Source organism: Harmonia axyridis, chromosome 5 (genome assembly GCF_914767665.1).
Source record: "Harmonia axyridis chromosome 5, icHarAxyr1.1, whole genome shotgun sequence".
Classification (NCBI taxonomy): Eukaryota; Metazoa; Arthropoda; class Insecta; order Coleoptera; family Coccinellidae; genus Harmonia; species Harmonia axyridis.
Genome location: NC_059505.1, coordinates 11,496,888 through 11,519,130, shown reverse-complemented (window position 1 = coordinate 11,519,130; position 22,243 = coordinate 11,496,888). Strand labels below are relative to the sequence as shown.

General features: G+C 35.8%; 1 protein-coding gene and 1 long non-coding RNA gene across 8 annotated transcripts in view; both read right to left on the bottom strand.

Annotated features, from left to right (window-relative positions):
• The window catches only part of LOC123680608 (RNA-binding protein Musashi homolog Rbp6), a 980,242-nt gene that overhangs the window by 250,492 nt on the left and 707,507 nt on the right, over positions 1 to 22,243 (bottom strand). For all 6 annotated transcript variants that reach the window (XM_045618597.1, XM_045618593.1, XM_045618595.1 and 3 more), the window contains one exon: positions 14,308 to 14,400. In XM_045618597.1, the coding sequence (XP_045474553.1) occupies positions 14,308 to 14,400 (93 nt within the window). The remainder of the gene's footprint in view (positions 1 to 14,307; positions 14,401 to 22,243) is intronic.
• Positions 18,066 to 20,499, bottom strand: LOC123680614. Of its 2 annotated transcripts, XR_006747544.1 has the most exons (3): positions 19,999 to 20,499; positions 19,375 to 19,457; positions 18,066 to 18,248 (listed from the first exon to the last, which is right to left on the bottom strand). It is a non-coding gene; the product is annotated as an uncharacterized LOC123680614 (long non-coding RNA). The 2 variants fall into 2 exon arrangements; XR_006747543.1 differs by lacking the exon at positions 19,375 to 19,457.

Genomic DNA, 22,243 nt, shown 5'->3' with positions numbered 1-22,243 from the left:
GAATGCTATTGGCCCCCATGAGGAACCAGCTAATTTTTTAAGGATATTATTCCTCGACTTCAATTTCAAACCTTAATTTTCCAAGTGGACCTTGAAATTCAAAGAAGAATCAAGTTTAGCTTCAAGATATTTGGGAGTATGATTATGATTCAAGGCGGAATTATTGAAAGTTACTGTCAATTTTCTATATTTTTGTTGGTTATTCAAATGAAACCAGAAACTTCAGTTTTATTTGTATTGGGGCATAAACACCACTCAAGACAATAAAATAATATAATTTGCTGTTTCTGAATTTCAATTCGCTATTTTGAATGACAACTTTGGTTTTCTGAATTTCAACTTCCTAATCAGAATTTCAACTGCGTTTTTCTGAAATTTTATTAACTATCTTCCAATTTTTCTCTTCTGAATTATACTTTCCTACATGTTTCCTTTTCTGAAATTGAACTCTGATTTTCTTAACAACAATTGAAAAGGCGTAGAGAAAAGTGCTTACATACAGTGACATAGCAATTCAGTTTCAATTCAGGCCCAATTGCCGAGTTGTAGAACGTCCGCGTCGTCCATAACCTCAAATCGAATGATTAACGAACAACTCGTAATCACCCGGAATTATTGTGCGTCCCCACGCGGCTACCTACTTATCAAAACGGACAATTCCGAGTCATTCTGGGGAGCAAGAATCGTACGGCTCGCTCGACCGTAGGTAGGTGGGACGAACAGTCCGTCGCTTCGTACCGTTTTCCTAATTAGGGACCTATTGAGACGGACCGCAATGCCGGCGTTGACGAACTCGCAACTTGAAGTGTGCCCTGCTTACGGAATGCAGCACGTGTGCCGCATACATCCAGTCGGATTAGTGGGCCCTGGCAAAAACGCGCTAAGCTTCTTCGTCGCACCAGACTCGCGATGCTTAATCAATTTAGGCCCCACGAAATCTGACTCGGTATTTCACCTGGGTCGGCTTTTGTGGGTTCGGGGAATTATCTGATTTGGGGTCAGGTGTGTATCAGGAAGATTTCGGTGTCGACGCGGCTGCCGTTTTTCGCGTTGTCTGATATTGTAGGTTGGTTTTCGATGGGGTTTCTTATCGAAAATTGGCGAATACGAGGGATGTCTAATCAGTCGAAGAGTTTTAGAAAAAATGATGATTCGAATAAGTCTGTTCGGTTCTTAGTATCAAATATTGCACTATGGTTCACCCAGCGACGTTTTGACGTTCATTTGACGTCTTTATACATCTACAATATAAAACACTTCATGAAATAATTGAAGGTAATACCACGAGAGCTTCAAATTTTAGCGATAATTTTCCATTACAAGAAAACTGGTTTATTTGGCAGAAATATGTGAAGAAACTAATTGTCTCGTCCTAACGGAATCATTTTATCTAAATTCGATTTGTGGATGTTGATGAAAATAAAAAAATATCTGATAAAATTTGAAGAACGAGTTGTCTTTGGGAAAGTTATTTGACATTTCTAGCATAGTAGTGAATTATTCGTAATTGAAAATTGAATTTGTTTATGTATTTCCCAACAATCCCAACGATAAATTAATTATAATTCATGAAATGTACATACTTAGTTATACAAACATCGAACTTTAGTTTCTTTCTGTATTGTCCGAAATTTACAGATTACTCCACACAATGAGGAATTGCGTTTTTTCCTCATTTGAGATTCTTCCTCGATAACTCTTGAAGTATTCATTTTAGGTATAGAGTTTGCTGAAGTAACCCTCACTATTTTTGTTCGTTGAATCGACTGAAATAATGAAAAATATAGGTTCTAATTTGAAAATCTTGAGTTTTGATGAATTTGAGTTGTCCTAGTCCATGATTTTCTTATGAACACCCTGTACATTTTGGGTCCAAAGAGTCTAATAATACTACGTATTTAAACAATCGAAAAAAAAATTCTCGGAAAAAGCTTTCTTTGACCAAAAATTCCAAAAATGTGAGTCCTCATCGCCACCATTTTTTTTCATAAGGATCCCATCAACTCATGAAGCATTGATTCTTCAACCAAGGTATGGCATATTGCCGAAATCATCATCAAAAAAGCAAAAAAGCTAAAAAATCTGATGATGCAATAATATACTGGGTGTGCCATTTGAAATAAGGAAGTAGTATTCTGGTTCCGGTATAACCGGAAGTTGTAGAGATCTGAAAATATTTCAGGGAAAAAGATCATTGTCTCAAACCCAAATATGCAATTTTTCAGCTCAAATTATGATCAGTTTTCCATAAACGTCAAATAGGTCATCCCAGTAAATCACCTTGTATTACGTATATTGACCGATACTTCGTTCAATCAGTAACTGAAATGAAAAGAGGTCGGGGGACTTGAATGATGGAAAACCACTATTATTTCTATTGAAGTATTCCATGATTGATGAAGTTTGAATTTCTTTCTATCAAGACCTTTGTTGATTATTATTATTATATTTGTGATAGTTCGAAGAGCGTCCTCCGTGTGCTAGGCAGGATTTTGTCGCTCATCATTTCAGTAATGATACTATATCGCTTTCAGAATACTTGAACCATAAAATAATATATTATCCAAACGGTTTTGGATGTGATTTAAGGAATAACTTCAGTACTTGACACGTGCACTCTAAACGGTCAAAAATGTTTACTTCGAAGTGATTTGAGTTTTCGGAATGAAGAAAGATTGGCCAGAGCTTGTTATTGAAAAAAATGTAGGAAATCAATTTCATACCATTGTGAAATATTTCAAATCGAAATGAGAAATATTTTCCGAAAAACTGGAAATATAAAACGCCATCCTACTTTCATCGATATTGAAAAAAATTTCACATTCGTATTCATTTTTTTATTTGCGGTCAAGCTGAAAAGAAGTGGAAACCAACGAAAAATTATTTTGGACATAATATTAAGTCTTTCCAAGTTGATATATTGGTAAAATATAAAAGAAAGAATGAAAGATAGTAAACATGCAATATGTTACAATTTATTTTCGGATTTTTCCCAATTCAAAGATTGAAAATGATGAATCAAAACTTCTTGACAAAGAAATCAACTGTTGGAGAGGTTGGTTAGGGAATATTTCCAAGTGAACAACGAAATCCTGTTATCTAGAAATTCAAGACTAACAACTTTTTCATTACTATTTTTCAATTTTGTGAACAATCTCTGAACAGTTCTTGGAATTGATTGTAGTTTCCATGATAAGTGCCCATTGGATTGTAATTGGGAACTGAAATTATCCCATTATCCCAACTGAACTGAGGGAAATATCAATTTATTTAGTGGTTTCAAGATTTCATATGAATTTGTTGACATTCAATCAATTTCCTTTTCAAATTCCATCAACAGAAAAATGCGAACAAGTGTTCCAATACAACGAAGACTAACCAAAATCCAAACAGTAATCAGCTATGATTCGACTATTTCCAAAATTGTGCCTCAAGCAGGAAGATAATGTTAATAACTTTCGGCTTGTTCTCTCAGAATTCAACTACGTAACTAATACGAAAGCGTATGGCGCTTTTGGTACCGAACTTCATGTAAATCGGATGTCGGAGACGACGGGTGTGACTAACGACACTCTACCCGCCTTTCCTGCGAGGAGATTTGGTAAGATTCAAGTAAGCTGTGATCGGAAGAAATTAAACTTTCGGCATACTTGAATTCTCGTTAATTAGAACAACGTTCAACCAATTATATATCACCAGATATAAAGAATGTTGCAAAATGGCGAAGGATCTGGTAGATATGGTTTGGTGCAAAATGGCGAATGCGCTGAATTCCTGGTTTCATGAAATTACATGAAGTTAGCGACATTATCTATTGGATCTGCTGTATAATAAGTGACATCCTGAATTATTGTAATACATTACTGTCTGAACAGGAATTACTTGAAAAATTTTTCATTGAATTAACCTTTGGAGGAAAAGTGTACATGAATGAAGGAAATATTTATATTATATTTTTATCCAGTATCTGAATATGTTCAGATTGAATGAATTGATTGATTATATGTCTAGTTGAATTCATATTAAATGTGAATTATGCGTTGATTACCAGACAATAAACTTCTTTCAAGAATTTCAGATATACTTTCGCCTCATATAAGATTGCTTTTGTTATAACAGATTCTTTTTTATATCAATATACTTCTCAATTGTGATTTTCAGGGTTTTAGGGATACCCTATTATATTTTTTCGATTATTCATGTCATGTCTTTTTTTTTCTCTGAATCGAATGGAACTTAAACGAATTTATATACTTTTTGTGTTTGATTGTCTCAGTCTTTACTTGTCGGAAATTCATCTTGATGATTAAAAAGTAAAATAACTTATTTCCGCTTAAGCGGAAATAAGTTATTTTACTTTTTAATCATCATATATACTTTTTGTATGCTAACATGATTATACTTACTCTTACTCATATTCGTAGACAGGTTGCAGCCAAGAAATCTTAATAAATGAATTCCATTTCTACCCGAATTTATCTCCAATTGTATCTTATCTACCAAAAATTAGAACTGCCAGATTAAAGTCACGCAAACCTTTATGGATGAATACTTTCCTTTAATCTAATGAAAGTAACAAGGAAATTTGGCGTTCGAAATCAAGTTCTTGTTATTTTCAACAAAAGTCTAATGGTTGATCCTTCAGAGAAAGTTTCAGTTTTCGATCTTCCCACGAAAATGTTGGTGTATCGACTTAGTCATGGTCTTTGCAATAGTATGCTCTCCAAACGTATTCAATTGAAAGCCAACTATGTAAGTGTAACGGAAGAGAAACCATTGATCACATAGTGAATAGTTGGTGGTTTCCAAGCTGACCATTCAATTTCAGATCCTTTTTTAGAATGGGTCGCTAACTTCAAGTCAATATAATGGAAACTAACATTTATTACTCCTTTCTGGTTCTATTCTTTTTTTGTTTTCAGTTTTAATTATGATGTCGTCAACCGTTGGTGAAGAGAAAGAATGGAGAAGATTTTGTTTGGATGAAGAGAAAACCCCACAAAAAGAATCCTACCAAACCTGAAATACGTTTCGACAAGATGGATGACTAAAAAAAACGACTGTTTCAAATTAAATCAATTCGTTCTGGTGAGATTATTACTTGTTGAATATAAATATTCATGTCAACACTTACCGAGAATCCCGACACAATTCTCGCCGATAAATTAGATCCCAAATCTCGAATTGAATAAATACGACTGAAATCCAAATCTTAGGTACGTATCCTTGCTGAAGTCTCGACAACTATTGAAAATCTCCCAAAACATTCTCTCTAGATCCGCGCATCCGCGCTCCGACCGATGGTACACGATCAACTGACAAATTACCGCGTCTTCGAAAATTCCAGTAGCGTAACATGGACCGAAGCGTGCAAAATCATTGCAAATATAAATATGTCAGCTTATTCTGTAAATAAATACACAAACCAGTTATTGCACCTATACGGGAAGACAGAGTTTTTGCCGAGCTTTTTATCTAAATTCTTGTATCATACGTTGAAATGTATGATGCCTAGTTTCGTCTGCTTCTTCTGAGATTTATCTACACCTACTCAATTATCTGAAGTTGACAAATTTTCGTCTTGCTTTCTCTCAAAAGAATATAGGTTAGGTTAGAATATATATATATATAGGTAAACAATTATAACCAAACGAATGAACTGTGTCAGCTGACAATCTGATATTCATATTTGTCTATAATACTACTCTTTAGAGCGTTAATTTTTATTATTTTGATTTTTCATTCCAAAACGTATGTTATGAAAATTCAATATTTAAGAAGTAAAATTAATAGTAGCAATGCAACACAAACAGCGAATACGTACAAGTTCTCTCGAAGCCCGAATCCACATATTCGGGGCAGCGAGGGAATAAATCATCGCTACAAAAAAATAAATGAACGTAGTGGAAATTCCATATTTCCTGAGACACTTTCCGCAGCGGATTTCATTCAACAATGCATCCCTTCGGTTCCATAATATACTTTACGCGATACGTAAAAAGGGACGTAATAAAAAGCGGGGGAGGATTGTCTTTTGATATCCTGCCACGGACAGAACGACGTATATCTGTATTCTTTCGCAGAGCCCTGATGAATGCCTAAATAAGAGCCGAATATTTATGTCTTTCCGTTCGCTTTATTGAACTTATGATTTATGGTGAAGATCGGTTTGGGAGATGGGAAAAATGTCATTTCTTGGGGGTTACGAGCGCGGTGCCATGAAAATTGCATTTCCGCAGTACTTATAGTTCAGATGTTGGGAGAAAAAAGAAAAAATAAAGTTACTGATGTTGATGTTCATTCAATTTCAACAGACAATTCAATAATGCAAGCAAATTCGATTAAGTGGAGAAGAAAGAGAGCAATTCATGTCAATCAACTTCAGAAATATGAATATGCTGCTGAAGACTTTTTTTCCCCTAGTGTATCAAAGAAATATTTCAACTCGAATACAAATACGCAATGATCATTCAGCAATGAGTTATTGAAAACGTAGAAATTTCAATGAGAATTCACAATTTCAATCAAGTACATTCTTGACGAAAAGAGACTTACATATTTTTACATATTATTTCGAAAAAAACTTTCATTTTTTCAGAACAAAGCAGGGTATTCACGATCTGCTTTCTGATATTTTATTATTTCTAAGTCTTATAGTTCTGCAGATGCTCTTATTGGGCATCGAATTTGGAACTTGATGCAAGAGCGCAGTAACTCTGTCTCCCCGTATAGGTATAGTGAATGATTTGTGTATTTGTTTACAGAATAAGCTGACATATTTATATTGAAAGGCTTCCTCTTCATCAAAACAAAATCTTCTCAATCGTTGCTCGTCACCAACCGTTGATGACTTTATAATTAAATCTGAAAACAAAAAACCAGTAAAGGGTAATAAATGTAAGTTTCCATTGTATTGATTTGAACTAAGCGACCCATTGTGAGAAAGAATTTAAAATTGACTGATAGCTTGGAAACCAACATGAAATTAATAAATTGGACAAGTATTCACCAAATGTTCAACGGTTTCTTCTATACCACACTCACTTGGTGGGCTATCATTAGAATGGCATTTGAAGAGCATACTATTACAACGACCATGACCAGTCCTAAATCGATTTGAAGGAAACCAAATTTTCCTAGGAAGATTGAAAACTAGAATTTTTTCTGAAGGATCAACAATTAGACTTTTGTTGAAATATAACAAGAACTCCATTGCGAACGCCAAATTTTCTTGTCACTTTAATTGGGTTGAATGAAAGTAGTAATCCATAAAAGTTTACGTGACTTCAATCTGGCAATTCTATCATAGTATCTGGGAGGTGAGATATAATTGGAAATAAGTTCGTTGACTGAGACCTGTGCACGAATATGAGGCGGAAGTATACACTGTGTTCGTAAAGTATGGAACAAATTCATTTTTAGCTAAACAGACCATTTCAAATAATCCTGAAAAACGTCGATTTTTTTATTTTACTTTACCTTATTATAAAATAATAATCTAATATCCAGGGTGAATTACTTTCGGGTAATGACGTCACCTTCTTTTTTTTAACCTATCCTAACCTAACCTAACCTGTGCATCGATTTTATGAACATAAGCACTATTGAACCAAACAGAACAACAGTGTTCAGCAGCAGGAGGAACCTATTCCTGAAGGAATTCCATCGATAAAAAGCCCATCTGAATTATAAATCGTTCATGATTTCCTGGCAAAGGCAATGAATTACTCGTGAACTGAACCTTTGCATCTTCCAAGAAAATAGCATCCATTTCGGCGAAGACGATCAGTCAACATAACCTCAACTTTCTAATTTCGTTCGCGACAAGATTCGCTTTCGAGTAAGAGACAGAACTGAGTGAGTGTTGGAGGGGGGGGAAGGGGGATTGCTCCATAATTCATTTCCTCCGGGGGCACGGACTGAATCGTTCGGTTCGTAGCCATCACAATGGCTAAAGGTACATCCGGCGATAAATCACTAACCGGAGTTGCCGACTAAATGGTGGAGTGCCAATAAGAAAGTCCGGGCGCATCACTGCATTCATAAAACACAAGACTCCCGACCGACGACGACTCGAATCGATGATTTATTTCGAGAGGGAGACGTGCATTCCAACCAGCCCCCTCCTCTCTACTAATTATTACGATGCTGTAAAACTGGGATTTGAGGCTTGACGCCTAGAAGGCGCTGGAGAACGAGGAGAAGGTCGATACTTAATTTCGAGAGGGCTTAGGTTGAGGGTTGCGGCAGGAATGGTATGGGACGAATTTGAGGATTTTAAGACCGAAAAAATTATTGCATATAACGGTTGTTGTTTGTTTAGGTGTATGAGAAGTTTATTTTCATTCCTTAAGGTTGTAGACTACTTTGCGCTGAAACTGCAATTCCGCTAGATGGAGCTACCCGAAAATTTTTGGTAGATTTGTACCTGACACACCCATTCAATTTGAAGAACCGCCTGTTTGGTATTTATTGCCCCTAATAAAATCTCAACTCTCGATGAAGCCCAGCAAAGAGTAAATTTGTGTTTCTGTAAACTTCAGTTCAGTTTAGATACAGTGGCGTATCCTAGGGGGGGATAAGGGGGATATATACCCCCAGGAGGAATATCCATTATATGTAACAACCTTATATATCACAATCTTATTATGAGTAAGCAAAATTCTTTGGAAAACTTCTTCAAAAGAAGGAAAATTTGATTTTTTTTCCTTTATCCCCCCTCCAAGGCTTATGTCTGGGTACGCCACTGTTTAGGTATATAATACTAAATAAGAAAATCGCTGAAAATATTGTGAAGTTAGAAATGACAATGAACCACTGTCATGGACTTATTTTGAGTATGGATAATAGAAATAGCAATTTATTCGAATTGAGAAAAAATATATGATCATCTCTGGTAGTATGATTTCACAGAGAAAATCAGAAAAATTTGGATATTGAGATTTCTAGAATGTAAAATTCGAAAAGCTTTTGAGTTCTCATTTTATGCGCCTTTGGAGGCCACAACACTGTGTATAGGAATATAAGATATGCGATTTATTAGGTTATTGTTGTCGGTCTCTTTATCTAGATGAGAATTTTTGATATTCTCCTGAAATTCAGAATGATTATTCAAATCATTATTTGACATTTGACACGTATTATAAGTCGTGAAAAAAAATTAGTGAGGGCAATAAGAAAAGAGTAACAGAATAGGAATGAAAAGTTGTATTTTGTTCTGTCTATCGGGTGTCACTTTGGGTTTTTACAGATATATTCAGCTCATCTAAGTTCAATATTCAAGCTTTGTTTCATCGAAATCGGATGAAAAGGGTTATCGCCAAATAAAATTCACACAATAATTTGTTTTACTAGGCGACAAAGTAGTGATTGACTACCTTAGCTGCATTCCCAGCCACGCTACGCTCAGCCATGTACAGTATAACTTCAGTAGTCCGGGCAGATTTCGTTCCGGTACCTGCCCGGATTATGGAGGCGTCCGGATTACTGGAGTGATTTTAATTTATGAAATGAAGCAACTTATAAATTATCGAAATAAGGCTTATTAATCAAGTCACAAAAAAAAATATTATTTTCTCATAAAATAAAACAAAACTGAACAAAACACTCAAGTACATGTAACACGTTATGTAAATATGTACATGTAGGTATTTATAATATTGTATACATACATATTATGTATGTATGCAAAATGAAATATCTTCTACTTTCTTGAAAAATACATATCGATTTTAGTTGGACCTTTTTGGATGCATCTATATCAATTGCGTTGTCTTTAAGCCTTTTCAAAAGCTATAAATGTTCAAGGGGAAGGTTATTCTCCTTTGCCCACCTGATAGCTAGACTTTTCTGTGAGTGTGGGTGTAAGTGTCTTATGTGATCGTTTGACTGCAACCATTGCGTCCGGCACGCTCAAAAACAAAGTGCAGAATGAAAGATGCTGCCGCCACGCTGTTTCCAACCGACATGTTACCGTTTTTTACATGTATAGACAGGAAAATGCTATTATTTTGCATAATGAATATTTTCGCGCCCGGATTTCAGAGGCAAAAATTTCAAAATGCCCGAATCCCAGCAGTGTCCGGAATACTGGAGTGTCCGGGCTAGCGACTATCCGAACTATCGAAGTTGTACTGTATTAGTATTTTTTATAATATGACTCGGCTTTGAACTATCAGCCGCGGCAATCTATCTACTACTTTGCTACCTATAGTAAAATAAATAACTATTGAAAGTATTTTTTATTTGACAATAATTATTTTCATCCGATTTCTATGAAACGAAGCTTCATTTATTTTGTAGTGATAAATTAAAATAAAATTTGATACAAATTGCAATTGTTGGTATGGTTGGTTGCTATGGAAATGTATATGTCCATAATAATTATAGTTTGACAACTTTTTGGAATGTTTTATTTCCATTAATCATTTCTGATGATGCCTATTCATGAAACTACTTACTTTGCTGCCTAGGCAGGAAAAGTAATACTTTACTGATTGATATGTGTCTGCAAAATTAATATTTGTTGTCAATAATAATATAAAAAATACCACAAATAAATGCACTGTTATTCACACATTTTCCGAATAGCTTAAACTAATATTTTTTGTATCATCCATTCGAATATATAGGTACTCATCATATAGAAAATATACTAATTACACAGTTCCTTTTCATAAATGGAATAAGTTATGCCTTCAAAATTGAATTATCTACAAATATCTTTTCTTATATATTCTAAGAAATAACGATTCATAAAGTTCTAGTTTGATTTATAAATTCATTGAAATTGAATATATAGATAGTGAGAAAGGGCTGCATATCATATATTTGTCACGTATAGGACGGCCTGACGGACTGACCAGAATCGAATTTGAGGACGGATTCGTCATCGGTGAGTCAAACACTATCGTTGGAGACCATTCCCGTCACAAAATTCGAAAAGTACGGCCATTGTGGCGAAGTGATATCTCGGAAACTATCAACATTTAAGAAATCTAAAGAAACGAAAAATGTAATGTGTGAATTTTTTCAATTCAATATGTTATGATCCTTCCTTCATCAACGAAGGCATCTATTAACTCGAGAAAAAAATGGAATATTTCAATACTGTTAGAATTTCATATTATTGAAATTCAATTACACAAATGGCGGATTTTTTTTGGATTAAAAGATGTCATTCGCTGATGGAGAAACGGTATATGATGATGAAAAAGAAAAAACGCACGTCACTTTACATTGCATTACATACATTTTTCATTTTTTGTTAACGAAAAAAATTATTTATAAAAAAATTTTGCAATTTCTTAAACTTTTATGACATGAAATTTTCAAGGAGGTATGTATACAAGAATGGCTTCACGAAGCGAAAAATGTTTACTATAAATTTTTTCAAGTTAATATTAATGAAGGAAGTACGAGAAAATTTTCTTAATCAAGAATTGCCTATTTTTAGGGTTAAATTAAATGACAAATATTGTAGATAGAGTTTCGGGAATAGGGAGTTTTTCAAAAGAATTTTTTTTTTTTTGATAATTTTTTTTCAGATTTCTCAAATATTGATAATTTTCCATATTTCGGCAAAAATCCAGATACCTTTTTTTCATCTTAATTTCTTTATGACTTTTGAAATTTTCTTTATGATACTAAGCGCTCAAAATGTACTTCTCCAGACATCATTACGAATAAAATCAGCTAGCATATATATTTTAGGAACAGTATCGTTTGTAATTCTAACAAAGATTTCATAACAAGTTTTCTACCTATCCCTATTATCCAGTGCAATATTGTCATAAACTAGTAATGTACACAATTTTAGCCAATCAGAGAAACCCTACCCTCGTAAATCATAAAAGTGTCATTCATCTCGAGCCATAAAATACAGTCCAAGATTCTATTGGCGTTCATGTTGCAAAAAGGCGTAAACCTTTGGGAGGCGTTCCAAAAAGCATAATTCTATTTGAAAAACATCTACAATTAGAGCATATCAAGCAATTTTTAAAAAATGCTTGCACCAATTCAAACCTCATAATATCACTGAACATTTGTGGATGAGTTACTTGAAATGAGAAGTCTCTCTAAAGCTGAATAGTCATTTGAAGAAAGTGTTTAATTTCAAAGTTCAATTTTCAGAATACTATCGATTTTTTTTTGAAAATCGAGACGAGATCTTCAAGTTCACTATCACGTCATTGTTCACTCAAAAAATGAAATGAATCCGACCTGTACTTTGGTAAGCACTGAAATAGCAGTGGTATGAACAAGGTATTGAACACCCTTAATATGTGCTAGGCTACTTTGGCCATCTAAATAATGAACATTTCATCACTTATAATACTATCAATCATCACCGGATATGCTAAACGTTCATGACCTAGCTAGGATTCGAACCCGGTATCTTCGGCACCACAGTCAACTCTTCAGTCCACCGTACTAACGAGGCAGTCTACATGAGAAGTTTCGACAGTTGTTTTCTATAGTTTGACAGTTTAGAATGTCAAACTGTGGTTGTGTTCAGTAAGGCCCAAGTAACTAATGAAAGTTAGTAATTCTATTCAGGAAATTTAGTTTCATGCATCATATGAATCACTTCATTTAGTACTCGAGCGAGTACTTTCTCTGTTATTTCTATTAGATGTACACCCAAACATTGGTTACCAGTGCTTTCACATATACTTCCTCCCCATACTCGTAGGCAGTTCTCAGTTAAGAAATCTTGGAATAAGTTTCATTTCTACCCGGACTTATTTCCAATTGTATCTTACCTCCCAGATACTAGCACTGCCAGATTAAAGTCACGCATACGTTTATAGATTAATACCTTCCTTCAATCTGATGAAAGTTACAAGAAAATTTGGGGTTTGGAATGCAGTTCTTGTAATGTTTCAACAAAGGTCTAATCGTTGATCCTTCAGAGAAAATTTTGGGTTTCAATCTTCCTAGGAACTTTGGACTGGTCATGGTCCTTGCAATAGTATGCTCTCCCAATGGCATACTATTGAAAGCCTACTATTTGAGTGTGGTGTAAAAGACACCGTTGTCCACTTGGTGAATACTTGTCCAATTTAAAAGTTTCATGGTGGTTTTACACTTTCAGATTCTTTTTTAGAATGGGTTGCTAACATTTATTACTCCTTCCTGGGTCAGATTTGAATATAAAGTAGTCAACCTTTGGTGAAGAGAAAGGATGGAGAAGAGGAAGCTCTTCGATATAAATATGTCAGCCCTTTCTGCAAACAAATACACAAACCAGTCACTGCACCTATACAGAGAAAAAGAGATTTTGCTGAGGTTGTCTCATACGTATCATACGTTGAAATGTATGATGCCCTGTTTACATTTCTTCTGCTAATACTGAGATTACACATGCTTTGTTGTTTAAAGTTGATACTTTGTTTGTATTCCTCCATAAATATATCCCGTATACATTTTTTAATTGAAGCACATACAACTGTACGTGCCGCCATTTTTTGAAATGAATACTGAACGATAATACTAAAATATGTATAGACCCACCAGCAATTGATTGAAGTTACTTGATTTACTAACTTGTTTTAGCTACTTCACACGTGTTAGTTAATTCGCCTTTAGGTTTGGAAATTCATCATGAACAGCGCATCCAAATTGTGGAAATTCAATATGAAGAAATAAATCTGTTTCCGAAGTTCATAGAGCACATCATCCATTTTACAGACATAACATAATCGGCCTAGTGAGCAAGCAATTCGCGCAGTTACAGCAAAATTGACGTATATAGAGCAAAGACAATCCTCAAGCCATTAACGAATCACCATTACATCCATTAGAATTGACTGATGTTGATGCGGTTCACACGCTGACGACGTCATCGGTCTTTATATCTCTCGAAATGGGGAAGTCGCAAGTACTATGAAATTTCATTTCATTACATCTTATGATATGCAGGTCATTCCATTTTCATCATTTCAGTATGTCCCGTTGAAGTCTGCGATTTTGAACAACACTGTATAATTAGTATTTCATTGCATTAGAATCTGCAGTTTTTGAATTATGAGGAAAACAAAATTTCAAAATACCATATTTACGGAACCCTTATTCGAAGTTTCCCCATCAACAAACTCAACCGTGACTCCTACCCTGATTATTTTAATCATTTAGATCGTTATTTTTCAGAATTATCGTGTTTACGGATGGACAGAATAGAATTCGAGAGTTATTAGCTGAATTTTGCCAAAAACAATCCCCCCCGTATTAGGAAATCTTATCACATCAAACTGGTAGGTATTCCGAAGATTGATGTGATTGAAAAAGACTGCAAGTACTACTTACCGGTCCAAATTGTTCGAAGTAACTTTTGACGTCATCGAGGGTTGTGGGTGCAGATAATCCACCTACGAAAATCTTTTTCGTCCTGGTAACCATCTGAAAGCAAAAAGGAAATATCAGATCAATTAAGTCCATTGAAACTATATCCTGGTTATTGACAACAACAATACTAGTGATTTGCTATATAAAATTTGTCGCCATAACATTTAATTAAGAATTTACTATGAGTCCAGAATTCTGAACTAGTAAAACTCAGGAAAAACGGTTTTCCTATTGAGGTTTTGATAGTGGTTACTTTTTCTATACAGGTTTTGAAAATATATCCGAAAAAATAAGATAGTCAACCTATTTCATAAAATACTCATGTGCATCAATCAAAATATTTGAGTGATATTATAACGAATAAATAAGAGTTCTCTTTCAATGGCGAAGTGGGGATGGTCACACAGTTGGTCGCTCTCCAACCCAGAATTGTGTTGTCAACCACATCGGTTGAGAATAAATAGGACAATTCTATTTTATTTATTATGAAATTCACATTGAAGAAAGAAAATACCTTTCTTCTAAAATTACACACGTATCTATTTTTCCACATTTTATTAAATACTCAATTAAACTGTTCCAATATGATTCAATTCCAATGTTCTTGATTCAGAATCGACAAGCCAGCATCATTTCAACTCGTAATAACTCCACAAAGCAACAAAGAGAACCCAAACTAAGTTCTCCTCATGGCTTGAGAACTGCGGGAGTTGTTAGCGAGATCAAGAATATAATACGATTCTGCAGAGGGAAGTGGCGGAACTGCTGATTTCTCAAATAAATCGTAACGACTGAAAAGTACGACGTAGAGAGGGGAAATGTTTAATACTGATCAAACAGAATCTGACTGCTTCGCCTTGTTTAATTTCCAACGTTTCAGCGAAAAATGGGCCAACGAACGAACACATATACCTTCGAGGTTATTCCGAAACGTCGGATAGCTGGCGTTCCCTTGGTGCGGATGCGATTCGTTCCTCTCTCAATTGAGTTATGACGCTTATATTTCGACCTCCATCCATTTTTGATGTCGGGTATTTTAATGAACTGGGGATTTTCACATCTCTCTACCGCAATGCAGCGTCTCCCAAATCCTTAATAGCTCCATCAACAAAGAATCGTATGATAATTTTACGTCTATTTATCATTATAAAATAATGAGTACCAACCTATTTTGTTACTTGGTACTCTCCTGATGAGGATTTATCTATTATCTGTCGACTTGATCATACAAAAACTTTTCTGCTAACCCTCATTTTTCGATACAAAAGACAGTATACGATATTTATGGAAAAATTTCTTTAATTTCGATAAAAATTCAGCGAATCAGAGAAAATAATTCATACTACTCTTACCGTAGGGTCATTCCAATACTCGTTAGAACTCCTAGAAGAATATTTTCTTCTGTACTTTTATTAAAAATAACTATGTCAATAGAAACAACCTGATGCGTAGTTACCATGATTAAGGTTCAGAAAATACATTCGAAGAGATAGGATATTCAACGTTATTCCAGGAAATACTCATTACAATTGTCAGAACATTTGCATGATACGATATCGCGAGAATGAGTGTTTTCTCTCAATGGCGAAGTGGGGATGGTCACAGGGTTGCACTTTAGCTTGATTTCATGGTCGAATTACACCAATAATAATAAAAAAATTGCGAAACTTCTATAGCTTCATAAATATATGAAATTGTATTTGTAGATTAGTGATTATCAGGGCAAAAAGTTTTTTGGCAATTTTATGATAAAACGATGAATTGATTCAGTGGTGTGGGGATCGGTTTTTCAGAAAAAATTGTGATTTTTTCAGCCAACCTCTCGTCAATTTTCATTGAAATAATGAGGATAAGCTGATAAATGCAATTAAGTTAAATATTCTTTCCAAACATCCCCAAAGCGATAACCCGAGATTTGTTGAACGATCAACCATAAATAACACTCATTTATTTCGTTCATCTATGATACTCATCATCGATAACTCAAGAATCAACAGCTGAGCTTTCTTTCATCTATAATATAATTTAATTAGCCTAACACTTCGTTGCAGTTCTGGTCATTATCATCACAAGCTATTCTGAAACTTTGCTAATTTCACGTTGAATTTGTCTGAATACATAAACATATTGTCGGCTGAAAATTAATATCTTTTCTTTTGATTATCATTATTTTATTATCGGCTGCTTGTTCATGTGTGAGAGTTGCGGTCACGGTTGTTTTCCTGTATGCGTATTGTGAAAACTATCGCTTGTTTAATTGTTCACATCCTGATTCTTCTTAACCCAATCAATTTTCCGATCAATCCGTGGCCCTCCATATTCATCGAGAAGCCTTCATTACTGGCCCATTGGAGTGAAGAACGTAGAACCCTTTCCTATCCTCATATTTTCCGTTCATTACTGAGCAATGTCCGAGTCTGAGATCACTCTAAAGAGTCTGCATGATGAAATATTAAAAAGTAGAGATGAATTGAAGCGTGGCATGCAAGCGGTCGAGGCGAATATCATATTAGAAGTAGAGACTCTCAGAAAAAAGGTTTCAATTTTGGAAGAGGAAAACGCTGATCTCAGGGGAGCTGTTCAAATTTTGGAGGGTAGAGTGAGGAAGAATAACCTTGTAATATATGGCCTAAACTCAGACGTACCAGAGACACTGAGTGCAAACTCTATCTGCCACGAAATAAATAAACTGTTGGGGCTCAAACTCGTTGAATCAGATATCAATGATGTTTACCACCTAGGAAGATCGAAAAACAGCCCAATTAAAGTTGAGTTGTTATCCTACCGGATAAAAAGGGAAATATTTCAAAATCTGCGAATGCTTAAGGGAAAAGAAGTATACTTCGCTCACGATTTGACGAAACATCAGCGTGAGGAGTACAATCAGCTTCGGGGTTATCTTTCTAATCTGAGGGACCAAAATATACCAAATTGTCAGATTAGAGGAAATAGACTGTATATAGAAAACACAGCTTATACTCTGGAAGAACTCAGGAAACTACAAGAGGTTCCTTTTAAACGCACAAATAGCGCTCCACCCACTCCCAACGTTGAAAGATATCAGGAGCGGACACAGAGAACTCCAAGCGAGCAGCGTGCGCTCCAGCAGGATAGCCAACTGGTTTCAAAATCTGTCCAGAGCAAAAATAAGGCAGTGTTGAGAGCAGCTGCAGGACCGACAGATAAGGGTCGACAAGAGTCCTTCTCAGCGGGGACTTCGGGGACTCAACTGCGAGGTTCTTTATCATATATCGCTAGGGAGAAGATGAAGACGCGCTCGAAAAAATAAATAAAAGCGTACTCTTATTGTTGTTTCTTTTCTTGTTTCTTTTTTTTTTTTTTCTTGTTGGGTTGTCGTCGCGCTGTGTGTTGGTTCACTGTTTCCTCATTATTTTCTTTTTGTTGTTGTTTTGAATTTCACTAATTGGATGGATCCTAGTATAAGAGATGTCCATTTTTCGCCTACAGCTACAGTTGAGTGTCTTGATGTTGATCAATACAGGTGGTCTCAGCGCTCGGGTGAAGTTACCTTCAAGATACTGCATCAGAACATTAGGAGTCTCCATAAGAATTTTGATGAATTGATGATACTCCTCAGGAAACTTGATACTCTGCCAGATTGCTTGATTTTAACAGAAACCTTCAATTTGTTAGATGAAGAGAGCTTTGGTATTGCGGGGTATAATATGGTTTATAATCAGGGCGAGATAAATAAGAACGATGGAGTAGTTGTTTATTTGAAGACATGTTACACCTTCCAGCACGATATTGTACATATTAAACCAGTGAAGGTACTTGAGGTCACGATCACTCTTCCACAAGGTGGGAAATTACTCGTCACTGGTGTTTATAGACCTCCATCAACAGATGTTGATGATTTCATTGTGTCACTCGAGAAATATCTGAAACAGAAAAAGTCCGCAGTGGTTGGAAGTCATGTAATCGTTGGAGATTTAAATATCAATATTTTGAATGAATCTAGTGAAATAGTATCAAATTATATGAACGTCATGAGTGAATACGATTATAGGTCTATGATAAACAAAGAAACACGAAACAGATCTTGCTTGGATCATATATTTCTGAGAAGTGGGTCTCCGGATGACGAGTCTTTGGTTTGGGCGGCAACAGTGCAGACATACATAACAGACCATCGTGCTACAGCCATAAACCTCCCCATGAAAAGAGGGGGGAAAAACCATAGGAAGCAGAGATACCATTGTGTTATAAACTATGATACTCTCAAATTTGAGATGTCGGAATTTGAATGGGGGTGTCTGTACTCGTTGGGGACCTCTCAGTTGAAGACAACGTATTTTCTTCAGACGATAATGGACATGGTAGAGAGAAATACTAGGAGGATTAAGATGGGGAGGAGGAATACGGGGAGAAGGGACTGGATAACTGCGGGGGTTGTTGAATCTGTAAATCATAAAAACGAGCTCTATAAGAAATACATTAGAGAACCAGACAAATATAGAGAGGAATTTGTCAGATATCGAAACCACCTAAACCGAATAATTAGGGCAGCCAAGTGCAGCTATTACAGCGAGAAGATAGAGAAGAATGGGGGTAGCTCAAGGAATTTATGGAGTATACTAAAGGAGAAATATAAGTGTGGAAACAAGGTCGGAGTGAAGGGGATTCGAGGAGGAGATGGTTCGAGAACAGAGGATGAAAGGGAGGTTGCTGATATTTTTAATGGCTATTTTATAAATGCTGCATCGGACCTTGCAAATAACCTAACTGTTGCAGACACAAAACCATTCAAGCCGGGAAAAGTTCAGCATTCTTTTTTTCTTAACCCAACGACCCCAGCAGAAGTTGAGTCAACGATTAATAACTTAAAGAGGAATAAATCTCCGGGATACGATGGCATTACAGGTGAAACCTTGGGGAAAATTAAAGACGAAATATCTGTCCCGTTGGCGCATATACTAAATGAAGTGTTGCAGTCTGGTTGTTGTCCCAAGGAATTTAAATTATCAATTGTGAGACCAATATATAAGAAGGGAACAAGGGAATCACCTTCAAATTATAGGCCTATATCGCTGATTACCTCTTTTGCCAAGGTATTTGAGAAGATTGTCGGAACGAGGTTGAACAGCTACCTGGAAAAATATGAGATCATATCACATAATCAGTTTGGCTTTCGTGAGGGGAAGTCTGCGACGGATGCTGTATCGTACCTGTCTGATATGGTGTATAGGATCTTGGATGCTAATGAGGCGGCAGTGTGTGTGTTCTTGGACCTCTCAAAGGCATTTGACACGGTAAATCATAATGAGATGCTGAATGTCTTGGAAAATATTGGAGTGCGTGGAATACCCCTTCAACTATTTAGTACGTATTTAAAAAATAGGTCACAGAGGGTGCAGGTTGGTGAAGTGTTGAGTGATGTGTTGGAAATACAGTGTGGGGTGCCTCAGGGCACGTTACTGGGTCCTGTTTTATTCACGTTGTATATAAATGACATACTAGGTATTGATTGTATGGGAAAGATAATCTGTTTCGCAGATGATATAGCCATTCTCTATAAGGACTTGAAATGGAGTAGTTTAAAAGTGCTAGTCGAGAAAGACATGAAAAATGTTTTGAATGCTATTAAATGCAGATACTTGACAGTAAATGAGGAAAAAACTAAATATTTACCTTTTTCACTTTGCGCAGGTGGGCTACCACGTTTTGATGATCTGTTGATATGTGACGGAGAAACAACATTCAGAATTGGCCAAGTGAGTTCCATTAGGTACCTAGGTATACATATCGACCGGCATCTCCGGTGGGATGTTCACTGCCGTAATACAATAAATACACTGCGACGATTTCTCCATCGATTTCGCTCTCTTAATCAAATATTGGGATTCAAGCAGATGAAAATATTATACCATGCACTCGTAGAATCCCGGCTTCAATATGGTATTCTGGCCTGGGGTGGCCTGTATGATATACATCTAAAAGGATTACAGGTTCTACAGAATTACTTCTTGAGAATCATGCTACGTAGGGAGAGATTGTATCCAACAGATAATCTTTTTTTGGAAGCAAAAGTTCTTGATATGAGAGGGATGTACTTCCACACCCTACTTATGCAAAGCTTTAAAAATCGAAATTCGATGGAGTACCTCAATCACGGATATAATACTCGTAGAACAGAAAATCCGAAAGTACAGACCCATAGAACGAAGAAGACTGTAGGACAACGTACATATACTTACATCATGCCACGTATTTTTAACTTGCTGGAGGGTGAACTGTTAACTAAATTTTATTCACTAAACTCCTGCAAATTATTCAGCAAGTATATTAAAAACTATTTGGGACAAATTGGTAGAGCTAAAGTAGCAGACATGATCAACCAGAGATAGCGATGTCCAACGTCTTAAGTCGTACCTTGCTCATAAAACTGCTTCAATGCCATGGTCACAAAACAGATGCACATATTAAGAAGAGATTAATCCTCCGTGCAACCTTCGGTTTTTGGAGGAAATCTATGTTTATTCAGCAACAGTCCTTTTTTTTGTGTTGTATTGGCTTATTATTTTGTTCAGTTTTCCAGTATGTACATTACTTTTTTGTCAAAAGCAATCAATGTAAATTTAATTGTGAATAAACCATATTATTATTATTATTATTACTTATTATAACAATGAATCAAAGCAAAAGAAAGAATCATATCGAAATTTATAGGCCAAAAACTCAAAAGTAATGAAAACATGCTCTCTCAACTTCACCTTTCCAGACCAATTCAACACCACTTATAACAAAACAAGCCTGACCATAAACAGAACTCAATAGGCCTATATAACCTGCTGAAAATCCTCTTCGCCGAAGTTGTTCTACAATTGTCATGATTTTACGAATCCTCAGGTGTACCAGGATATCTTTAGGTCCTTATATTTAGGAATCATCTCCCATAGAATTATAATCATAGTATTCCATTGAGAGAACATTATAAAAATACGAAGTAAAATATGACTAAATCTTGACTTAAGTCAAGAAGGATGGGCAGACATAAAGACCGAGGGACAGATAGATACCAAACCGAATTTTGCCACTGAAAATTTCGGAACCGCCGAACTAAAATCATTTTCATCCCAAAAGTGATTCCACCACCTTCGGTAGACTCGTAAGCAAAAAGAGTGATCTTTCCAACCCAGATTAGCTGCGATAACAGGACCGGCTCATTCAATCAGTGCGAACGTGAGTTATTCATAAACGCCGGAATTGTGCTGTATATGCTGCTGTATATGAAACACGGCCGAATCCAGGTCGTTACTACAGACTAAAGACCCGGGATATCCCTCATCAATCCGAATTTCGGTGGGGAGGCCGAGCCAACAAAATATCCCAACAATTTCATATTAACCTTTTCATAATGCACGATCCGAATGAATGCGGAATAGCGCTCGTCATATACACAAAGTATATGTTTCTCATTTATCAAGCGCCAGAGCAGCGCAACCGCCGCGCCGTTACGGGATGTATGAACTTATTAATTAATTTCAAACAAATTGCCGTTTTGACACAGCTACTCACAGCTCGTGTTTTCCACTACAAACCGCCTCTAATTTATGGTCGAAAGAGTGCATGAACGGACGCCACAATACGGTCGTTTCTCTAATTTTATGAACGCCTATATACGCCCGGTTGTTTTGTATTATTCGTTTGATCAGTTCGCTCCTCTTCACCATCTGACGAATTGATAAACTTCGTCTGCAAGGAAAAAAATTACATTTGCAAAAACTAGTCATTAGACCATGAACGTATTTCTGACCTCACATGCGATTCCAGATTGATAGGAGAAATAATAAATAACAGGCCAATTTAAAAGTCCCCGGTCTATCATAAAAAAACACATTTTTTTGGAAAAATTCGATTTTATTGTTCAACATAG